General features: G+C 38.0%; 1 protein-coding gene across 2 annotated transcripts in view; it reads right to left on the reverse strand.

Moving 5' to 3' along the window:
* cdh19 (cadherin 19, type 2) overlaps nucleotides 1–22,212 on the reverse strand; it is a 377,589-nt gene that overhangs the window by 316,886 nt on the left and 38,491 nt on the right. For both annotated transcript variants that reach the window (XM_065287947.2, XM_065287949.2), the window contains exons 2-4: nucleotides 19,556–19,889; nucleotides 6,922–7,216; nucleotides 1,078–1,197 (exon numbers count right to left, since the gene is read on the reverse strand). In XM_065287947.2, coding sequence (XP_065144019.1) covers nucleotides 1,078–1,197; nucleotides 6,922–7,216; nucleotides 19,556–19,765 — 625 coding nt within the window. In that variant the 5' untranslated portion in view covers nucleotides 19,766–19,889. The remainder of the gene's footprint in view (nucleotides 1–1,077; nucleotides 1,198–6,921; nucleotides 7,217–19,555; nucleotides 19,890–22,212) is intronic.

Raw genomic sequence — 22,212 nt, forward strand, 5'->3', positions numbered from 1 at the left:
CCTGGCAACCGGAACATGAGAGGACACTCTCTCACTTTCTCCGTCTGACAAAATTACGCCTGCACAATTCAGAAATGACATTTAAAATTATATGGAGAATCCATTTAAATGTTTATTGTAACATATCTTTAAATGTTTGTAATGTAATGTTCATGTTCAATAAAATGAAGTATTCCATCTCTGAGTCTGTCATTCATATGTTATGGTAAGTCTTTTATTTATGGGCAAATAAGGACAAGTTAAATTAGTTGTAGCCTACTGCAGATGTCCGCCCAAAGAATATTAAGATTTAAATTACTAACTGGTTACCAACATAAAACTTTCAATCCATTACGTTGTCACGACGTGCCCACGACAGGCAGATTACGTTGCGAAGTTACGTGCAGGCAACGAATCCAGGAATTTCACTTTTCCGGTCGCCACGACGTAACTCGGTTCGTCGCCACGACGTAAGTTTGGTCATCATATTACGTCGACGTTACGTAACAGTTACGTATTTGTGTTAGCTGGGAATAAGCCAGACTTAACAAAATAAGCCTGGCTTATTTTGTAATCGAGTTTTATGAAATAGCCCTCAGGCCAACAGGAACCCACTTACATTATCATTTAGAGAACAATGTCACTTGGTTTTGCTCTCAAACATAATAAACATGTATGTACAATAAGATAAAGTCAATGACTTAAATTATTTTTCAACATTGGTCAATGGCGTAGTCTATTTTAAATCCCTCAAAATAGCAACGCGACAACAATGCGTCTGAACACACATCGTTTTCAGACCAGAACTCCCATGGGAACAAAATTGGCACAAATGCATTTACTATTTCAACAATGTGGCACTAAACGTGACAATAAAGGCGCTGGCTTGAAACTATCAAAAGACGCTTGCATCACACATTGTGCTGCACTGTGCCGAGTGTATGATAGGGCCCACAATGTGGCAAGGTCATGTGCCATTAATGTACTGTTGAATGCCAAAGTTTGAAATGTTATGGATTAATGCTCACTATACCATATCCAAATAAAAACTGTATATCAAATACAAGCTGCTGCTGTATATTTTATTTGGATCTCCACCTGTTTTTGGCTCCACTGAGAAATATGGCTCTCCCTGCAGAATTGAGTAAATGAGTTTAGCGTTGTTCCCAAACATGGGGTCATCTGCATCTGTGGCCGTCATCTGGATGACTGTGGTCCCTGTGCAGAAGAGAGAAGCGATCATATGAACACACCAGTACATTTACACAAATTCAATTTGTCACCTTTACTCTCCTGTCCACCACAAAATGTCAAGTAAATTATGTTTATGCATGGTTAGCAGGGTTCTAAATTAACTTTTTTGATCACCAGCCAATGTGGGTGGTAACTTTCTAAAGTTACCAGCCAATCAGCATTTCCACTAGCCCAATTTTTTCTGGTGAAAATAAGAGAAATTATGAGTTCCACTGAATTCACTTGATACTTTAATTAACATTGTTGGCATGAAAAACACACATAAAGTGAGGCTTCTCCCAGCAAGGCTCTCTTCAATACGACCGGTCTTGGCAGTTTTAATTAACGTATGGCTCTCTGATGACTTCGGGCACTCTTATTAGTGGTGTAACGGATCGCAGTGATCATCGCCCAATGAAATCACCGCTAGCGATAGAGCCCAACCAATCACAGCCCAGAGTTTCTGTGCACGTTTGAAATCGGCTGGTTTGTATCTTTTGGTTTCTTAGCACAAACAAGAAACGATAACGCTTTAAATACCCAAACACTACACCAGACACCTAAAGCAAAGCACAAAGTGCAGTAGTAAGTAAACACATGATTTTAAACAGTATGGATCGATCCTGCGTATGTAATGATTGAGCTGTGTTTTGTCTGAAGTTTAGAGCTGCTGTGTGCATCATGCCATCCAGAACTGAAGCCCGGAAAATGCCTCTACAAATTATAATGTGGTTATAATGTAACGCTATAGCCTATAATGTAAGTGAGCATCTTTTTTATGTATTTAGACCTAGGTGTGTGTAATCATAGCAGTGAGTAATAATATGTTATAGTGTGCTGTCACCAGCAGTGTTTTTCATATGTTATGGTGCGCTGTCACCAGTGTTATGTTTTTGTTGTGGTGCACGTAAGCTATTTCTGATTTTGTCAGTCATCTAATGTCTCTATGATCCTGTCCTGTCCTATTCATTGTAGCCTGCATGTGGACATTGCATCATCACGTGCTGTAGTAAAGGGCCCGCCTTGATAATCCTGCTTAGGGGCCCGGTATTGGCTCGTTATGCTGCTGGTAGGCATGTCAGAATTACAGTTATGCCGCTTACATAATAAAGCTTTTTTAATGTTTGATGACAAGGGACTTAAGTAAAATTATGTAGACTAATAATAATTTAAGTTTAATGTCCTAATGATCAGGCTACTTATTTGTATGTCCCATAGCTGACATGGAACGTTATTAACCAGTTCGGGAAAACTTTTTTTTGTTCTAATCGGTTCAGGAACGCTATTTTTAGGGTTGAACCGAAAACCGGAAACTTTAAAATACTGTTTCTGTTCGGAACGAACCAATTGGGAAAAAATTCTGGTTCAAAGCCCTGCAGCTCCCTTAAACTGATCATCTCTCCTTTCTGCTTCCCTTTCCCTGCTTGGCACAAAACATTTCTAATGTCCATCTACAGAAGCCAATAGGCCTAGTGGTGTGTGTGTGTGTGTGTGAATTTGTCTTTTTTTGACAGTTTTCTAATTTTTTCATTTTTAAAACGAATTTTTAAGTGTATGAACAACCTTGCACCAAAAATATTCTGTCAATTAGTAGTGAAACAGAAGAGCGGAATAAGAATTAGAGGCACAATAAGTGAAAACGGCATAGCTGCAAAACATAGAACAACATTTGGTCAGACAAACAGTGCGCAAGGAATGTGGACAATCAGAATTGTGTTTCAGTCGATGAAGAATGGCGGCAGGTGTGCTTGGTGTGTTTGGAGCTCTGATAGCAGTATTAGTCTGTACTGTGTTTTTAAGCAGTTTTGGTTACCGTTTTAAAAATGCCGAACAGGGCTCTGAATATGATGCTTTTATGCATCTGAAAATTTTGTTTAGACAAGGTCTGTCATCTGTCAGTAAATGCTGACAAACTTTGTGGATACGGCAATGTTGCCTTGATTACCTGGCAGCCAAAAGCCGATTTCAAAGCTAGTCCCAGAGGAGCCCAGCGACCCGATATATCCATCACACCACTGATATCACTGATGGAGATATCCATCAGTGTCCAGGTCCTATTAACTTCGAAACAGCAGAATACCGGCAAAAGAGTCTACCATCAATTGCTGCCCAAACTGCAAAAAGGTGGAAGATCAAATGCCAAAGCAGTTGCTTGTGACCTGTGTGACGTTTTTGTTCATATAAGATGTAGAAATATTGCTCCAAAATTGTATGACCGAGCAGTAAAAATTAAGTCAGATATCCTGTTGGTTTGTAACCAGTTTTGTGTGCGGGAGATGTGCGGCTTAAATATTGCGTCAGTATGAGACACCATGATTCACTAGGTTTTTCAAATTGGAAAGGGATGCATTTTATTCACGTTAATGGAGTCTGTTACCCAAATTGGATGAAATTGGACACCTTGCATCTACGTCTAAGGCTGTTGTGATCGCTGTATCGGAGACCTGGCTAGACTGTTCCATTCAAGATTGTGAAGTTGGGCTTACAGGTTATTCCATCTATCGATGCGATCGAAACAGACATGGAGGAGGAGTGTGCCTTTTTATAAGGAATGATAAAACTTTAAATCTGCACCACGATCTGCAGGTTGATGACTTGGAGGCAGCTTGGGTGGAGTTAATTCCCTGCCAAGACGAGGTTGAGGGTTGAATGAAGCCTTTGGCGAGAATCCTGAGAATCCGCTTGTCCTTCCACAAAATCAGGGGGTTATGGAGATGTAACCAAGGATAGCCAAGAATGATGGGGTTATGTGGTAATTGAATGACGTAGAATGTGATGGTTTCCAAGTGATTGTGGGTTGTGGTTAGCGTCAGGTGCTCGGTGATATGGGTTACATGTCCGGTGCCCAGAGGACGTTTTTCTAGCGCTGCAAAGGAAGTCATGGAAATATTCTGGGTTTTTACAAGGTTGAAATCAATGAAATTACCAGCAGCGCCTGAATCGAGCAATGCCATCGAGGTAATAGATCTAGCAGTCTTCATGGTGAATGGTATTTCAAGGCAGTCAAAGGTGGTAGTGGGAAGGGGAGCATTCACCCTGCCAAGACGGGTCGCACTGGGCAGGACGCTAGGACGTGCCCGGATTCGGCACGGTAACGCTAACATCCGTAACAGAGTATAAAAATGTTAATGTCTGTCGTCGTTTTTTAACTTGGACTAATGATGAATGATGTGTATTTATGTTGGTGTTTAAACTCTTAATATACTGTCAGAGAGTCATGTTAGCAAGCATGTTCTTTGAACTGCTTCACACGAATCATTTGGGAATCTCTGAGAAATGGGGTAATATTACATTTATATTTTGAGAAAATCAGTGTTTTTTGATTTTTGACCTTGAATGCATTTAAACCTGTTGTCCGGGACTTATAAACAATGATAGGACACTTAAAATTTGCATCTAACTGGCGCTTTAAAACTGGAACCCATCGTAATGTTAAGTCTGTGTTTTTTATTCGGAGTCGTTTGGTTGCACGATGACACACAGCCCTCTCACATGCCATCGTATTGCTTAGATGGTCTGTCATGTGTGCAACTCGGACATTCACATAACCCTGCTGCGGGCATCAGAAGGATTTTATAAGGCGGCAGATGAAGGTGAGTGGTCGCGCAATTAACGTCTCTTCTTTTGCGCTCACACTATCGTGCCGTGCTTAAGCCCAAATGAACCACACTCCAGCCCACCTCTGGAAGCTGGCCAGTACATAGCGATCACACCAGTCACACTAGCTTTGGGGGTCAAATGCGCCTGAGCGTGGTTTGGTTTGGATAGTGTGAGTGCGCCCTAACTGGTGTTAACAAATAAATGGTGCGGTGACCCCTGTGTGTTGCACTGCTGGATGATTACGCCAATGACTTGCATTTATTGGCGGAGAGCACACTATCTTGCAAACAAACAGTTGGATGCCATTATTATCTCATTATTATGCAAATCAGCATTCAGAAGGTGATTTGCATTGACTACTTATGGTTTAAAACAGGCGTGTACAGGGCAGGATATGACGCTGATTCACATACGCATACTTGTAAGTGATCCGTAATTTATAAAGGAAACATTGCTTACAGGTATGCGTATGCATGGTTTTATAAATCAGATTTTTTTTTTACTGTATGCCATTTTGGCTTTTAAGCGCACAAAAACTTTTAGTTGGGATCCTATGCACCGTTTACCCCAGCTCTGTTTTCTACGGTGTTCCTCAGTAGGGATGTGCATTTATGTCATTTTTTCATTTCGATTAATCCATAAGTCTGAAGAACGAGTACCCGATTAACTGGTGGCGGGGCAACATGGTGAAAATGAAAATATTTTTTATTAAAAACACTCAAATAAAACCTAATTTCGAAGAAACTATGACAGAACAATGAACACATACTAGATTTTTAATGAATTAAATGTCTTTAACAGAAACCTCTAACAGGAAAAGCTGCGTGATGGAATGAAACTAAAGGGTTAACAAACACAAACCGAAGCCCTTTCTATATGACGCACTCTGCATAATATTAAGCCCTTATACAACATAAATGTACAACGTCCATCTATCTGCATAACTGCAAGACTTCAACTAAGTTTTCAACTAAGTTATCTAAAAAAAAAGAAAGTTTAACTCCCTTTGTGGATGTGCATCATAAACAGCGCACTTTTAAACACGTCCAGTCAAAGCAGCACAAGCTTCATAACATTAAGCAGTGTTTTGCTATCATTTTAGCATTTAGCTGTGTTGTGTCGTACTCTTACCTCAGTCAAGATGTAAAGTCTATCTCTTGACATTTGATGTTTAAATATGAGATGTTAACCTTTGAACTTTTGACGGCGCTGTACATTTTGCAACTGACTGACTGACTGAAAATCACGGCATCCTTTTAAACCATAGTGCCTCAGTGATGTGAGGTGTGACCGGCTTCGCGGGCTGCCGCGCATTACACAGACGGGCGGGTTGCTGATGCGCGGCCGTGCGGAATTATCTGTTTGTTTTTGAATCACGCATGGTAATGCTACTGATGTCATATGTCGGTCTGCGTAGCTCGACACGACGTCAAACACGCATCTCCAGACCCAGTCTTTACTACCACATGCGCTTGTAACGCTAACCAGACACCCAAATGCCGCCATATCCACAATAAATAAATAAATAAACCCACATGATCATCGTTTTCGTGATCGATCATCGATGCCACGTTCGAGTACTCGTGCCCATCCCTATTCCTCAGGACAATGTTTTAGGTCCTTTTCTTTTACACATTTATCCGCAACCACTCGGCCACCTGCTACGATCACTGGGTCTCTATATTATTTCTTGGTTGATGATACACAGATTTATGTACACTCAAAAACTGTTGAAAAACCTGATGCTCACATATGGTTTTAACATGTTAAGGTTAAAGTAAAGGTCATGGATAGCTTACAAGTGAGTCTTAAATAGTTGGATGTGAGAAGGAGATCCCAGTTGTTTTGCAGATGGTTCTGCAGAACTAGATCTGCTTTTTGTCTGAAAATCTTTTGGCAATGAAACTCATTGCTTTAGCATTATTCTTAACCAAAGAGAAACCCAGATGGTGTCTAATTATTTTTTTTTATTTTTTTGTTTACATTGTGTCTTGTTAATTTTGTATAAAGTGCTTTGAGAAGCTGCTTTTAAAGGTTCTATATAAAATAAAAATATTGTATTATTTCAGTATTCTTGATTAATGTGTTGAACAACAGTGATCAGCTCACCTGTGGAACACATCTCCGGGATGCTGGACACGTATGGCTCATTAAGGAATGCTGGAGCATTATCATTGATGTCCAGGACTTTGATAATGAACTCTGATTCTGGTTCAATGGGTTGTTTGGATCTGCGGTTGATGGCCTGAGCCTGCAGTTTGTAGTAGGCTTTCTGCTCGCGGTCCAGACGCTGTAGTGTGTAAATATCACCTGTGTGCTCATCAATAGTAAAGATCTCACCAGCTCCTTCCCCTGACAGAATGTACTTTATTGTAAAGTCCCCTGTGTCAAAGTCTGATTTTATCTAAATAAGAGAAGAAAAAATATTTTTTAATGATATGGACTACTGCATTGTACAAACAACAAACAATAATTAAAACTGCAAGCAGTGATGGAAGGGCCCTCGCACACCTGACACCGCCACGCCGTGGCATGAGAAGAATTAAAGGGAACAGTAGTAAATAGGCATTTAAGCATGTAAACATAGGTGAACCATTTAAAAGTGTAGTATAATGTGCCACATTTCCTGTTGCTAATTACAAATGACAGCGAGGTAGCATCGTGTAAGATAGCATGAGAGAGAGAGAGAGAGAGAGAGAGAGTGAGTGAGCGAGTGTGTGTGTGTATGAGTGACTACATGTAAATATTGGCACGTAGATGTGTTCTGTCCAGGACTCTTATCAATCATGTGAAGTTTGGGACAAATCTGACATTGCATTATCATTGTAAACATGTTACTTCCTGTTACCAGCTGGTGGCGCTATGACCGTAACTGACTATTGGCATCATAAGTGACTATCAGTGATGGGAGTAACGCGTTACTGTAACTCCACTATTTTTTTAAATCAAGTAACGCAATTACAATTACTGAAATTTAAATGAGTTCGTTACGCGCGTTACTCTATTTTGTAAAAAATAGACAAGACATATCTGATGTCGCAGGACTGTAGTTGGCGGCGCAATAATTCATTACACTTCATCATAGCTGACAGTGCATATAGAATGAACATGAAAAATCTAAACGGGACAACATACCTTTGTTTAAAAATTGTGCGCAAGTCATAATCCATCCGGTCTCATGTTTGTAAATTATCTTCACCAAGCAATCGCAGTATGACATCAACTTGCATTTGTAGTCCACAAAGGTAATAAATCTAAGAAATGATCATATATTCTTAGATGTTTACATCGGCTTCATGGAAGAGAACGATCTGCGATTGTTGTTTCCACTAAAATATTCACACTGCGGTGTACACCCGTGTTAAAACTCCATAGTATGTGTGAGCTCGCTTTTAGTTTTAGTTTCAGTCTCTCCGTATCCGAACAAAAAATCCACTCGCTCTGTGTCCGTCCGACAAAACAATCCACATAGCCTACTCCGTTTTCTGAATAAATATCTTCCTTTAATCCTGTGTATCATTTAAATCCAACAGAAAACAAACAATATATGACCAAAGAGCGCAGTCCCTGTGGCAAGCTTCACAAGCTGTGTTCCAATTCAAGTGCTGCACCCTACTAAGCATGCAATAAAAGGTGAGCACTTGCCCATTCAAGGCGCTCAGAAGTTCGCGAAGAGAACTGAAATGAGACGGTCTAACCTTCGGAGGACCCATAATTTGCCTCATCTGCTGCACACGCATCGTGCCTGTCAGCAGGACACAGCGGAGACGTTTCTAACTTATTAAAATAAATATGAAATCAGAAAAATTATAATTTATTTTAGAAAATTTGACATGTTGACACAATTGTCTCCAAATTTTTAAAGAGACACTACACAATTTTAACACATTTTATATTTTTGTAAACATGCAGAATATTTGTCTAAATGGTCTAAATGATATACATAAATAAACTAAGTTTAAATATTAAGATAATTTCTAACAAAAATATTCAAAGGTTGAATCTAAAGCAAATAGGCTCCTACAGTATGTGATATATTAGAGTCTTATGTGTAAAATAGCCCATCCATATCATTTTACTGTTTGACTGTTCAGTACTGTTCATATTTACATTTAAAAAGCAGACATAAAAGTAACTTAAAAGTTACTTTTCTAAGTAACTAATTACTTTTGATATACAGTAACCGGTAGAGTAATTCAGTTACTTTTAAAAGAAGTAATTAGTAACTGTAACTAATTACTAATTTTTTAGTAACTTGCCCAACACTGGTGACTATTGACATGTAGATGTGTTCAGTCCAGGACTCTTATTAATCATGTGAAGTTAGGGAAAGATCGGACATTGCATAATCAGTGTAAACATGTCACTTCCTGTTGTCAGCTGGTGGCGCTATAACCATAAGTGACTATTGACATGTAGATGTGTTCAGTCCAGGACTCTTATTAATCATGTGAAGTTAGGGAAAGATCGGACATTGCATAATCAGTGTAAACATGTCACTTCCTGTTGCCAGCTGGTGGCGCTATAACCATAAGTGACTATTGACATGTAGATGTGTTCACTCCAGGACTCTTATTAATCATGTGAAGTTTGGGACAGATCAGACATTGGATAATCATTGTAAACATGTCACTTCCTGTTGCCAGCTGGTGGCGCTATAACCATAAGTGACTAATGACATGTAGATGTGTTCACTCCAGGACTCTTATTAATCATGTGAAGTTTGGGACAGATCAGACATTGGATAATCATTGTAAACATGTCACTTCCTGTTGCCAGCTGGTGGCGCTATAACCATAAGTGACTATTGACATGTAGATGTGTTCAGTCCAGGACTCTTATTAATCATGTGAAGTTTGGGACAGATCGGACACTGTATGCCTGAGTTCCAGCAACCTGTTTCATAGCGAAACATCAAACTTTGGCTGGCCGAAACAGACACAAATTTTAATATAGAATCAAATCCTTCACAATTTAGCATCACAAAGGCCTTAAGATGACACTCACCAAATATGATGATGATCCGACGAAAACTGTAGGAGGAGTTAGTTAAAGTATGACTGCTGGAAATGAGAAAAACTGAGCCAAAATCTGAGAAATAATTCAAAATAATTCCTGTTTGGTTTAGGGCGTTGCTCCAAGAGACTTTTTTGTAGGGCTTGTAATAATACATGAGCATACTGAAATTCGTACATGTAAGTTAAACACAGTCCAAGGGCTGCTTCATTCAATATTTGAAAGTGGCGCTAAAACATGTTCCTTCAGGTTGCCAGCTGGTGGCGCTATGGCTATAAATGAAAATTGTTATGTAGATGTGTTCAGGTCAGGACTCTTAGCAATCATGTGAAATTTGGGACAGATCGGACACTGTATGCATGAGTTCCAGCAACTTCCTGTTTCATTGGAAAACATCAAACTTTGTCGGGCCAGAACCGACACAAATTTTTACGTAGAGTCAAATCCTTCGCAATTTAGCATCACAAAGGCCTTAAGATGACACTCACCAAATATGAAGATGATCCGACGAAAACTGTAGGAGTTAGTTAAAGTATGACGCCTGGAAATGACAAAAACTGCGCCCAAATCACAAAAATAACTCAGAATAGCTGACTTCCTGTTTGGTTTACGGCTTCGCTCCAAGAGACTTTTTTGTAGGTCTTGTCATGCTACAGACGCGTACCGAATTTCGTAATTGTACGTCAAACACACTCCGAGGGCTGCTTCGTTGAAAATTTGTAGGTGGCGCTATAGAGCCATTTTCTCACGCCTAATTCTAAAGCATACACCACATGTAAATTTTCATCACTCTTGACATCTGTGCAAAATTTCATGAGTTTTCGAGTATGTTTAGGCCCTCTAAAGTCCAGCTGAAGTCGGAGAAAACTGCAAGCAGTGATGGAAGGGCCCTCGCACACCTGACACCGCCACGCCGTGGCATGAGAAGAATTAAAGGGAACAGTAGTAAATAGGCATTTAAGCATGTAAACATAGGTGAACCATTTAAAAGTGTAGTATAATGTGCCACATTTCCTGTTGCTAATTACAAATGACAGCGAGGTAGCATTGTGTAAGATAGCATGAGAGAGAGAGTGAGAGTGAGTGAGCGAGTGTGTGTGTGTATGAGTGACTACATGTAAATATTGGCACGTAGATGTGTTCTGTCCAGGACTCTTATCAATCATGTGAAGTTTGGGACAAATCTGACATTGCATTATCATTGTAAACATGTTACTTCCTGTTACCAGCTGGTGGCGCTATGACCGTAACTGACTATTGGCATCATAAGTGACTATCAGTGATGGGAGTAACGCGTTACTGTAACTCCACTATTTTTTTAAATCAAGTAACGCAATTACAATTACTGAAATTTAAATGAGTTCGTTACGCGCATTACTCTATTTTGTAAAAAATAGACAAGACATATCTGACGTCGCAGGACTGTAGTTGGCGGCGCAATAATTCATTACACTTCATCATAGCTGACAGTGCATATAGAATGAACATGAAAAATCTAAACGGGACAACATACCTTTGTTTAAAAATTGTGCGCAAGTCATAATCCATCCGGTCTCATGTTTGTAAATTATCTTCACCAAGCAATCGCAGTATGACATCAACTTGCATTTGTAGTCCACAAAGGTAATAAATCTAAGAAATGATCATATATTCTTAGATGTTTACATCGGCTTCATGGAAGAGAACGATCCGCGATTGTTGTTTCCACTAAAATATTCACACTGCGGTGTACACCCGTGTTAAAACTCCATAGTATGTGTGAGCTCGCTTTTAGTTTTAGTTTCAGTCTCTCCGTATCCGAACAAAAAATCCACTCGCTCTGTGTCCATCTGACAAAACAATCCACTCGCTCTGTGTCCGTCCGACAAAACAATCCACGTAGCCTACTCCGTTTTCTGAATAAATATCTTCCTTTAATCCTGTGTATCATTTAAATCCAACAGAAAACAAACAATATATGACCAAAGAGCGCAGTTATGAAGGTATATTTGGTGCAAAACAACTGCACACCTGTGACAGTGGAATTTGTATTTGTAGAGATTATCCACACATGTGTATCAGTAAACTTGAAGTCGCAGAGGACGAGATGCAAACTTGTAGATTTTTTTTCTTTCCCTCAAATACAACACAACAGTTACACATTCACAAATCCTTCAGTGCAGCTGCACAAATCCCATTTTACAAATCACAGATTAAGAAACTCACAAGTTCACATTTTTTGCTACAATTGATGCAGTAAATATGGTGCATAACCTACTTGAACGCCTGCATCAAATAATGTGAAGTCACACACAAATTTTGTACATTTGCAAAATCAGTTTGTGCATCTGTGCGATGAGACTTGCATGTGTGTACAATTTATTTTTCACAAATATTTTTTTATTTTTTTAATATTTTCTAGCCCAAACACAAGTACATAAATACAGCTGCTTGAATCTGCTGCTACGAGTTTCAAATACTCTTTTTAGTGTGCTCTCTCTTCTGCACCAAATATCTCGAGATAAATGGTGCGAAAGTGATTTGTATACCTGTAGGCTTTGGCGAGCACTGTTCAGCACTGCCCACCAGGTGGCGCCCCCGACACTCACTGAAGCAGAGTTTATTAATTACCACCAATGTTTCAGCAAAGTAAATCGCCTTTATCAAGGTATTATTTTCACCAAGTGGAGAACAATATAAATGGGAGTGCTAATTATACACAAATGAAGGTAATTACATACAATACTCCAATGATTCATTAGTAAACAAAATATAAGTTCCATAAATTTCAAACCATCTATTTAAGTAGATTAAATAAGATACCAAATGATGTAAGTCCCATTCATTTTTAATATCATAAAACAAATTATTTTATTTTTCAGACTAATTTTTAAATCAAACAGGAGGTGGGGCCATGGAAAGAACGTTTGTGATTTCTTTTGCAAAATAACCTTTTTTTGAAGAAAAATATGTGTATTTAAATCATGCTTTTTCTTCTAATATACTACTTTGGATGATTATTTCTGTCTTTTTGAATCGGGTTACTGAACAACTAAATTCTTTTTATTATTATAAAAACAGTTGTTCTGATTTCTTAACATTTACTTTGGATGCTAAACCAAATCAAATCAGCTTTTTAGACTTGTGGATAGCTCGTAATTGTTTATATAGGGATCCGATTAAAAAACCTACAGCTCGTAATACACTATTGAGAGTGGATTCTTATTGTCGTGAGCAGGGCCGTACGCAGGATTTTATAAATACCGAGGTCCATATGTATTTTTTTAGGGCATGCACGCCAGGAAAAAAATTCTTATTTCTCTGCTCTACATATATGAATTATAACACATCAGAAAACCAAAGAATCGAATAACTATAGATTTCAAACCATGTCAGTATGCGCAAGACTTGTGTTGTTTATTAGTAAGACATTGAAATAATTATGTTACCATCCTGGGCACTGTCAGTTAAGTAAACATAGGCTAACTGAATATAGGATCGGTTTAGTGAATTAACCAAAGGCTATCAAGAATTTGTTTATTAAATTCATTCACAATATGCACACACTTATTATACACTTAATATGCTGAAATACAACATCAATATTGCAGTGGCAGAACTAGAATTTTATAAATGGGGTGGCCAAGGCTACTTTAGGGGGTCCATATCCCATGAAAGAAAACGATATGTAATTATTATAATACTTCACATTACCCCATATTAGATAAATATTCTTCTTGCCCTGAATTCATTACATGCATTATACTAACTGTAAGATACAAACATAATGCAAGGCTGAACTTGCATAATAAACCAATAATAAACCAACTTACTTCAAAGAGCAGAGCTCAACATTAAGGATTGTTGGCAAAAAAAGATATTTAAAATTAAATATGGATTAATCTTTTTTTACGAAGTTACAGTCAGGACCAGTGAGTGATTTTCTCTTCTTTTGTTATTTAAGTAACTTTAATGACTTCAACAGGTACTGTTTTTTGGACTTTAAGACAGAATGTAATAAAATGTTTACATTCGGAAGACATATTAAGACATAATCAGTAGTTTACTATGATACTCACTAAAACAGTCCGGACCTCAATGGTGGGTACGGCCAAGGTCAAGAGTCCTGTCTGTGTCTGCCCTATTTCCCTCTTATTCCTTTGTTGCCCCGCCCCCTTTTTTGTTGCCATGGACATTAATTCATACTCCACCCACTGCCCATCTGTTTCCATAGTAATTAATTGTTTCTGTTTTGTAAACTGCCTGTTGATTGCCTGTTTGTCAGCCGTTGTTTTATGTTGGTTGTTTCCTGTCATGTGTAACTGTTCGTGTTCTTGCCTGTGCTCCTGTACCTTTTTTGGATTTAATACACTTAAAAACTGCATTTGGATCCACTCATCTTGCCATGTCTTGCCTTCCTGTGACAGTTATCATCCGTTAACATTGAAGAAAAGTCTTCCTTAAGGTCAAATGTAATATATAAAGTCTAAAAATAATATATAAGGGACCAAATGATTTTATTAAGAATCTTAATGATATGGAAATATCTTTGGGATTCACCCCCAAACAAATACAAGCTTATTTATTTGATAACATGTCACTGTGGTAAATCATATGTAGGAAAAACAAATAGAGAGTATAAAACACACATCGCAAAACATCAGAGTGCAACAATATGCAGAAATATGAACCTGGCATTAGCACTGCATTTTGTTGAACTTAATCATCCTATTACTTCATTATTGTATATAGGAATTGAGAGGGAATTTCCTTCTAGAAGGTGAGGTGACTTTGACCAATTTTTACTTGGACAGAAGGCCTTTTAGGTATATTAAAAGTGAACATTGGCACACATGGTTTAAAAGTAGATTTTGATTTGGGTTGTTTTTATTGTTATTATGATATTAAAAATGAATGGGACTTACATCATTTGGTATCTTATTTAAAGTTAAAATGTGTGTATTTTGTGCTTGTATTTTTTTAATCTACTTATATTGATGGTTTGAAATTTATTAAACTTATATTTTGTTTACTAATGAATCATTGGAGTATTGTATGTAATTACCTTCATGTGTGTATAATTAGCACTCCCATTTATATTGTTCTCCACTTGGTGAAAATAATACCTTGATAAAGGTGATTTACTTTGCTGAAACATTGGTGGTAATTAATAAACTCTGCTTCAGTGAGTGTCGGGGGCGCCACCTGGTGGGCAGTGCTGAACAGTGCTCGCCAAAGCCTACAGGTATACAAATCACTTTCGCACTATTTATCTCGAGATATTTGGTGCAGAAGAGAGAGCACACGAAAAAGAGTATTTGAAACTCGTAGCAGCAGATTCAAGCAGTTGTATTTATGTACTTGTGTTTGGGCTAGAAAATATTAAAAAAATAAAAAAATATTTGTGAAAAATAAATTGTACACACATGCAAGTCTCATCGCACAGATGCACAAACTTATTTTGCAAATGTACAAAATTTGTGTGTGACTTCACATTATTTGATGCAGGCGTTCAAGTAGGTTATGCACCATATTTACTGCATCAATTGTAGCAAAAAATGTGAACTTGTGAGTTTCTTAATCTGTGATTTGTAAAATGGGATTTGTGCAGCTGCACTGAAGGATTTGTGAATGTGTAACTGTTGTGTTGTATTTGAGGGAAAGAAAAAAAATCTACAAGTTTGCATCTCGTCCTCAGCGACTTCAAGTTTACTGATACACGTGTGGATAATCTCTACAAATACAAATTCCACTGTCACAGGTGTGCAGTTGTTTTGCACCAAATATACCTTCATAAGAAATGCAGAAACAGCATGTGTTACGTGAGCTTTAATAGTACTTTTATGAAATATACTAGTTGCTTTATAGTTGTTGCCGGTATTAAACACTTATTATAATTAATATTATTATTATTATCATCATTAGCTACAATGACCCTTAAATTAATAAAAAACAGATAGGGGTTTTGGGTTGAACTGAACATATGGTTTATTATATTTTTTATATTATATTATAACTTTTTTTGGGAAAACAATACATTTTCAAAATAGTAAACTTTGATTCTTAATCTTTTTTTATTCTTTTAATTTTATTCCTTTAAATAAAATGATAAAATACTCCTCAAATTCTCTCAGAGCTGCTCTGGATATATTCATTTATATATTTATATTTATATATAGATATTTATTCATTTGTTCACATTGTCATATAGTGAGTTAAATGTATAGTTTTTATTATGTGGCCTAAGTATAATCATCTTAAATTGATCTGTAATATAAATCACTGGATCCTTCTTCAAGGGTTTTACGTATACCCAAAGTATTCCCATACTGTAGATTTTAACTGTTTTCTGGGGGGATAGAGGATAGAATTTGTAGTCTCTGACATTTTCTCTGCTCTACATAAACGAGTGGAGTCTAGCAGTCACGGGAAAAATGAAGTTGCATGTGCGTAGTAGCGCATGTAAGAACTGCTTTTTTATTTTTGCCAAAACCGCCATACCGGTATATACCATTACAACCCTAAAATACATAAATAAAATAAACCTAAAAGGCCTGAAGGAACCATATGGAGAGAGCAACTCTTCATCTTTCCCTTCAACCGTCAGGGCTGGAATGTAAAGTAGATCTAGTTGTAGAGTATGACAATAGGCTGATGTTCTAATCCAGGTGGGTCTAGTCCTGTGTTCTGAGTCCCAGGCTGTTCTAGCTGGTTCTGATTGTCTTTTGCTCTGACCCCCCAGACACTAGCTGGCTCTAAGGGTCCTTTTTTTCTGACCCCCTGACTGCGTTCTAATCTAATGTTAATTAAAACATTTTGAATTATATTATGTTGTATTTGATTTTGTTCAGAGTTACTGTATTGTCAAGTGTTTAGAAAAATAATGTGCTTAATTAACCAATCCCCATGCTGTTCGGTCTGGAATGTAAGTCAAGCTAGCTTTCAGGATTCTAACTGTTACAACATGTATTGTTATGGTTGTTTCAGAGTGGAAAAAGTAAGTGGATCAGTTTACCCCCAGCTGGTTCACTTTACCCCACTGATTTTTCTGGTGTGTCTCAGTTTACCCATAAGCTGGGGTAAAGAGGGATACAAAACCACTTTTTAAAAAAACAATCATATTTTCACTGCCCTTTGTCCTGAATACATTCTGGTAATTTTCATTGATAGGAAACGCCCTGAATTAATGGGAAATGTGTAAATTTTACTGATATATCATTTACCCTCGTTTAGAGGGGAGCAAATGTAAAAAATGTCTCTCCCCTACCATCTCCACTACAGGTAAATTTACAAGCTTTGGGAAAAAACAAGACAAAATATTTTGCCTTTAAGGGGCTTTTTACACCTGGTCACTTCATGCGTTTTCTCTGATCGGATAGCTATCAGATCGTTAACAGAACCGGCGCCACACCATAACTAACAGGGGGGCATTTGGCTTCCAACGGCGGGACACGCAATAGCAACAATAACTTGCAACAACAAGACATTAAACAACAAATACAGTGCAAGCACACACTCATACAACTTGTACAGACTGTCGGATTTAAATCCGATTGCTCAAACCACTTCAGGAGGTAGTCTGGGGGGCTGTCCACACGGAGACGCAAATCACTGTATACGTATAAATTTGTTATCATATTGGCGTTTTATCCACACGGATCCGGCGTTTTGGGAGACTGAATCAGCTATTTTTTTGAAACCGGGTCCTAAAGTGGATAAATCTGACACCGACACCCTTGTGGTTTCGTCTGTACAGCAAATCCGTATATTTTGTGAAGCGAAAACGTCATCACATCACGTGTCGGAAGCGTCACACGTAACAGCAACAACAATAACGGCGGACTACGTGATTGTGTTCGTGCTACAGAAGCTACAAAAGTCTACTAGCTTTATTACAGCAAAATCTATTGCTTCTATGCAATTGTGGTGACCAACAAGCGATAATGGACAACACCATACGTTGGTTATGCGCATGCTCAAAGTCTTCTTCTCCGTGTATAGTGTATATCTGTGGCAGAATTACAGCGCCCCATACTGGTCCGGCATATATACTACACCGCTTTCAGTCGGTTTCAGTGGTTTCGTGTTTACGTATTATTTTTTAGAGCAAGGAAAAAATTGATCGGATAGGGAATGCACCGGCTTCGTGTGGACATAGCCTGGGACGCATTTCAGACGAAACTGGACAAGTGTAAATACATATAGTTGATGATACCACATCTTTCAGTGCATAACTCCTCCCAAACATAAGCATGTCACCTGAAAGTTAGCCGTCAAAGAGTTAAACAAACAAAGACGACACGCTTGTTGCTTTATGGAGCGACGACAGCGGGTAAAAAAGCTTCCTAGAATCAATAAAAGAGTCTAATGACAAACTCAAATGATATTAAAGAGGCCCTTCCACATAAAACCGTTTTTACTTGTATTTTTTGATATGTGTTAGGTCCATATGAGTTTGTGTTGTGTCGTGAATGTGAAAATCAACTTTCACCTCCTCTGTCAACTCTAGCCTCTGAAAAGAAATAAGCGGAGAAATCAGGTCAGTTAGAAAAGCTGATCAGTATGACGTGGAATTGATCGAGGTCATTACTATTCATGAGCTCTCCAACTTGAGACCGCGCCTACATAATACGTGTAGTTCAGTGAGCTTTTATAACAAGTTACAGCAAGGATGGCTAAACGTCAACCGTACCGTATTTGGGCCATTGTTTTGTCGATAGACATCATTCCTATTAAACGAGGGAATCATAACAGTTGCTAGATGTTTGGATGTTCAGAAGAACGCTGCATTTGAAGAGAGACTGCGATTAAAAAGCAATGCTCCTCCATCAATATTGGATCCGGACAGAATGGTGCAGCTTATGTGAGCAAAACACTTTGGTCCTATGTGTCACAGTGGCAGCCGGTGACTTCTCTTCAGAGACACGCGAATTTACGTGAATTCATGCTGCACATGCGTTGAAAGGGTTTGATAAATGACACACGTTTGAGTGAGTAAAACACTTTAGTACTAATTTATGTGCTACTATCAGTTGCGGCCGGGACTTCTCTTTAGAGGGACGCAATTCACACGAATTCATGATGCACACGCGTCGAAAGGATTTATGATAAAAGACGTGTGTGTGTGTGTGCGCGCACGCTGCTACATGCGCATCGAAAGGGTTTACGATAAAAGACGTGTGTGCGTATGTGGGGGGTCTATGATAAAAGACACGCGTGTGTGTGTGTCAAAAGGGTTTATGATAAAATATGTGTGTGTAAGAAAGACACTGTGTCCTAAGACACTCACTTAACATTAAACTGATTACACATGAGATTAAATGAGTATTGAAAGTTAGTTTGACTACGAAAAACTGTTATCCAATCATAGCAGTGGGCGTTTACTTCCAAGTCGTCAATGCGGCCCGCCCATTAAAACGGATCCTTTCTCTAACCAGCCTCAAAACCAGGGTACAAAATGGCCTATTGCTTATTGCTTTTGGATGTAAAAACCATGCAAACGTCATGAGTAGACCTCAGATAAAACAATAAAAACGACAGAGGAAGGGCACCTTTATACAAAGAAATAAAACTTTGAAAGAGAGTTTTGTGAATTCTTTTTCCTGTCATGGATCTGATAAATCATCGTGCCGTCACTCTCCTGCTACTCTGAGAAAACACATGAAGTGACCAGGTGTAAAAAGGCGTTAAATCAAACATTTCTGAAGACATATGCTCTTTGTGAATCAAGGTCGTTCTCTAGTTGTACCTGACCAATCTTTCTCAGTGTTGGATCTTCCTCCTCAACAAATATCTGGCTCCAAATCCAGCCTCGTTTCACTCTTAGGTGAGACCCATTTGGGGCTTTAGTTGACCGGATCTTCTTCTGCTGTTGTTTGGAGATTTGAAGATTGCCTCCAAGCCAAACAGGCAAGATGTGGAATATAAGGAGTACATGAAGAACAGAACAGCCATACATTGTTGAGGTCTTTGTTTCCCTCTTCTTAGAATAAGTGTTTCATTGAATGTCAGGACTTGGTGTCACGGTGATATCCAGACAAGGGATGAATTCAAACAGGATGTGATGCAGAGCTCCATGGATTCTGTTGTTGAAAAACAGCCAAGAGATTATTAGAATGGTTTGTTTAGTTGCGTTTTAGGGAGGTGACAACATTATCTTTTAATGTTTAGTTACTTTTAAAGTCAAATTGGCACATAATTAATCAGTCTAAAGCAGGAATGGGCAACTTCGGTCCTGGAGGGCCGGTGTCTATTTATTTATTTATTTTATTAGGATCCCCATTAGCTGATGCAACGAATGCATCCGCTACTCTTCCTGGGGTCCACACATAACATAAAACTCACATAACAATACACAATCCTTTTATCTAGTCCTACACCACAAACAGCAAATACTCATAAAATACAAATATACATATACCCACTCACATATACACATATACATACAGACACATATACCTCTACATACACCTACAATATCCTCTATCTACCAATATAAGTTAACATAAAAAATTCTTTTATTTGTTTTTTAAAACTTATAATATTTTGAATTTTAGCAATATGACCTGGAAGAGAGTTCCATTCAACCATAGCTCTATACAACATTGTACATTGTTTTTAATTTGTTCTAGATTAATTAATCAGTCTAAAGCAGGAATGGGCAACTTCGGTCCTGGAGTGCCGGTGTCTATTTATTTATTTATTTTATTAGGATCTCCATTAGCTGATGCAACGAATGCATCCGCTACACTTCCTGGGGTCCACACATAACATAAAACTCACATAACAATACACAATCCTTTTATCTAGTCCTACACCACAAACAGCAAATACTCATAAAATACAAATATACATATACCCACTCACATATACACATATACATACAGACACATATACCTCTACATACACATACAATATCCTCTATCTACCAATATAAGTTAACAAAAAATTATTTTATTTGTTTTTTAAAACTTATAATATTTTGAATTTTAGCAATATGACCTGAAAGAGAGTTCCATTCAACCATAGCTCTATACAACATTGTACATTGTTTTGAATTTGTTCTAGATTTTGGAATAGTATATTTACCAATAACGGCATGCCTCGTGAGGTATGTATGTACATCAAAGCTCATACGAAGTTGCCCATACAGACAATCTGGAATCTTCATTAAATTAATTTTATTTTTAAAGTCAAGAAGTGATAATTTTAATCTCTCATCAACCGGTAACCAGTATAACTTGCTGTGCATTTTTTTTAACATTAGCCCTCATTGTACAGCAAAGGGCTAACCGAGCAGCTCTGTTCTGAACCTTCTGTAGTTTCCCTATATTCTTCTTTGTAGTTCCTGACCAAACCACAGAGCAGTAATCTAAGTGTGATAATACTAATGTCTGCAGAACAGATTTAATCAAATATGAATTTAAAAACGAATAACACCTTTTGACTACAGATATATTTCTCCCCATTTTTTTCACCACTTCCTCTGTACTTTGTCGTGGTCAAGACATATAATCTAATGTTACCCCAAGAAGCTTTATTTCATGCACCTGCTCAACAGCAACATCATTTAGTACCAAATCCAACCTGGGCCTTGTTTTTAATGAACATTTAGTTCCAAATAATATACTTTTAGTCTTGCTTATATTTAGGACAAGTTTATTATAATTACCCAATTAGATACCATCTGCAACTCATTGTTGAGAGCTGCAGAAACAATTCCTAAAGCTGAAGCAGGCATATAAAGTGTTACATCTTCCGCATACATAGACACAGAAGCCACTCCACAGACCATTGGGAATATAGAAAAAAGCAATGGTCCTAATAAAGACCCCTGTGGAATCCCACATGCTACAGACCTCACCTCAGAAAAGCTTCCATTAAAACACACCTTCTGTGTCCTATCTGTCAAGTAGCTCTCTACCCATGCTAATGTGGATGGTGCAAAACCATAACATTTAAGCTTTCCTAATAACAGACTATGGTCAATTATGTCAAAGGCAGCACTAAATTCTAATAGTACTGTCCCGACAGTATTTTGTTGATCAATATACTTTAACCAATCATCTGTCATTTGCACCAGAGCTGTACAAGTTGAGTGTCCTTCTCTATAAGCATGCTGGTATTTACTTAACAATTCATTCTTAGTAAAATAGCCTTGTATCTGGTTGAATACAATTTTTTCTAAAAGTTTACTCATAGAAGGTAACAAGCTAATTGGTCGACTATTAGAGCCAGAAAAAACAGTTTGAGCATTTTTCGATAAGGGGATTATTTTTGCTTCTTTCCACACTTGCGGACACACTCCATTCTTAAGACTCAGATTAAAAATATGACATATGGAAGTGGTAATATGGTCTGCTACCATCCTCAATAGCTTTCCATCAAGGTTGTCCGTACCAGGTG

The sequence above is a fragment of the Paramisgurnus dabryanus genome, chromosome 22 (genome assembly GCF_030506205.2).
Source record: "Paramisgurnus dabryanus chromosome 22, PD_genome_1.1, whole genome shotgun sequence".
Taxonomy (NCBI): domain Eukaryota; kingdom Metazoa; phylum Chordata; class Actinopteri; order Cypriniformes; family Cobitidae; genus Paramisgurnus; species Paramisgurnus dabryanus.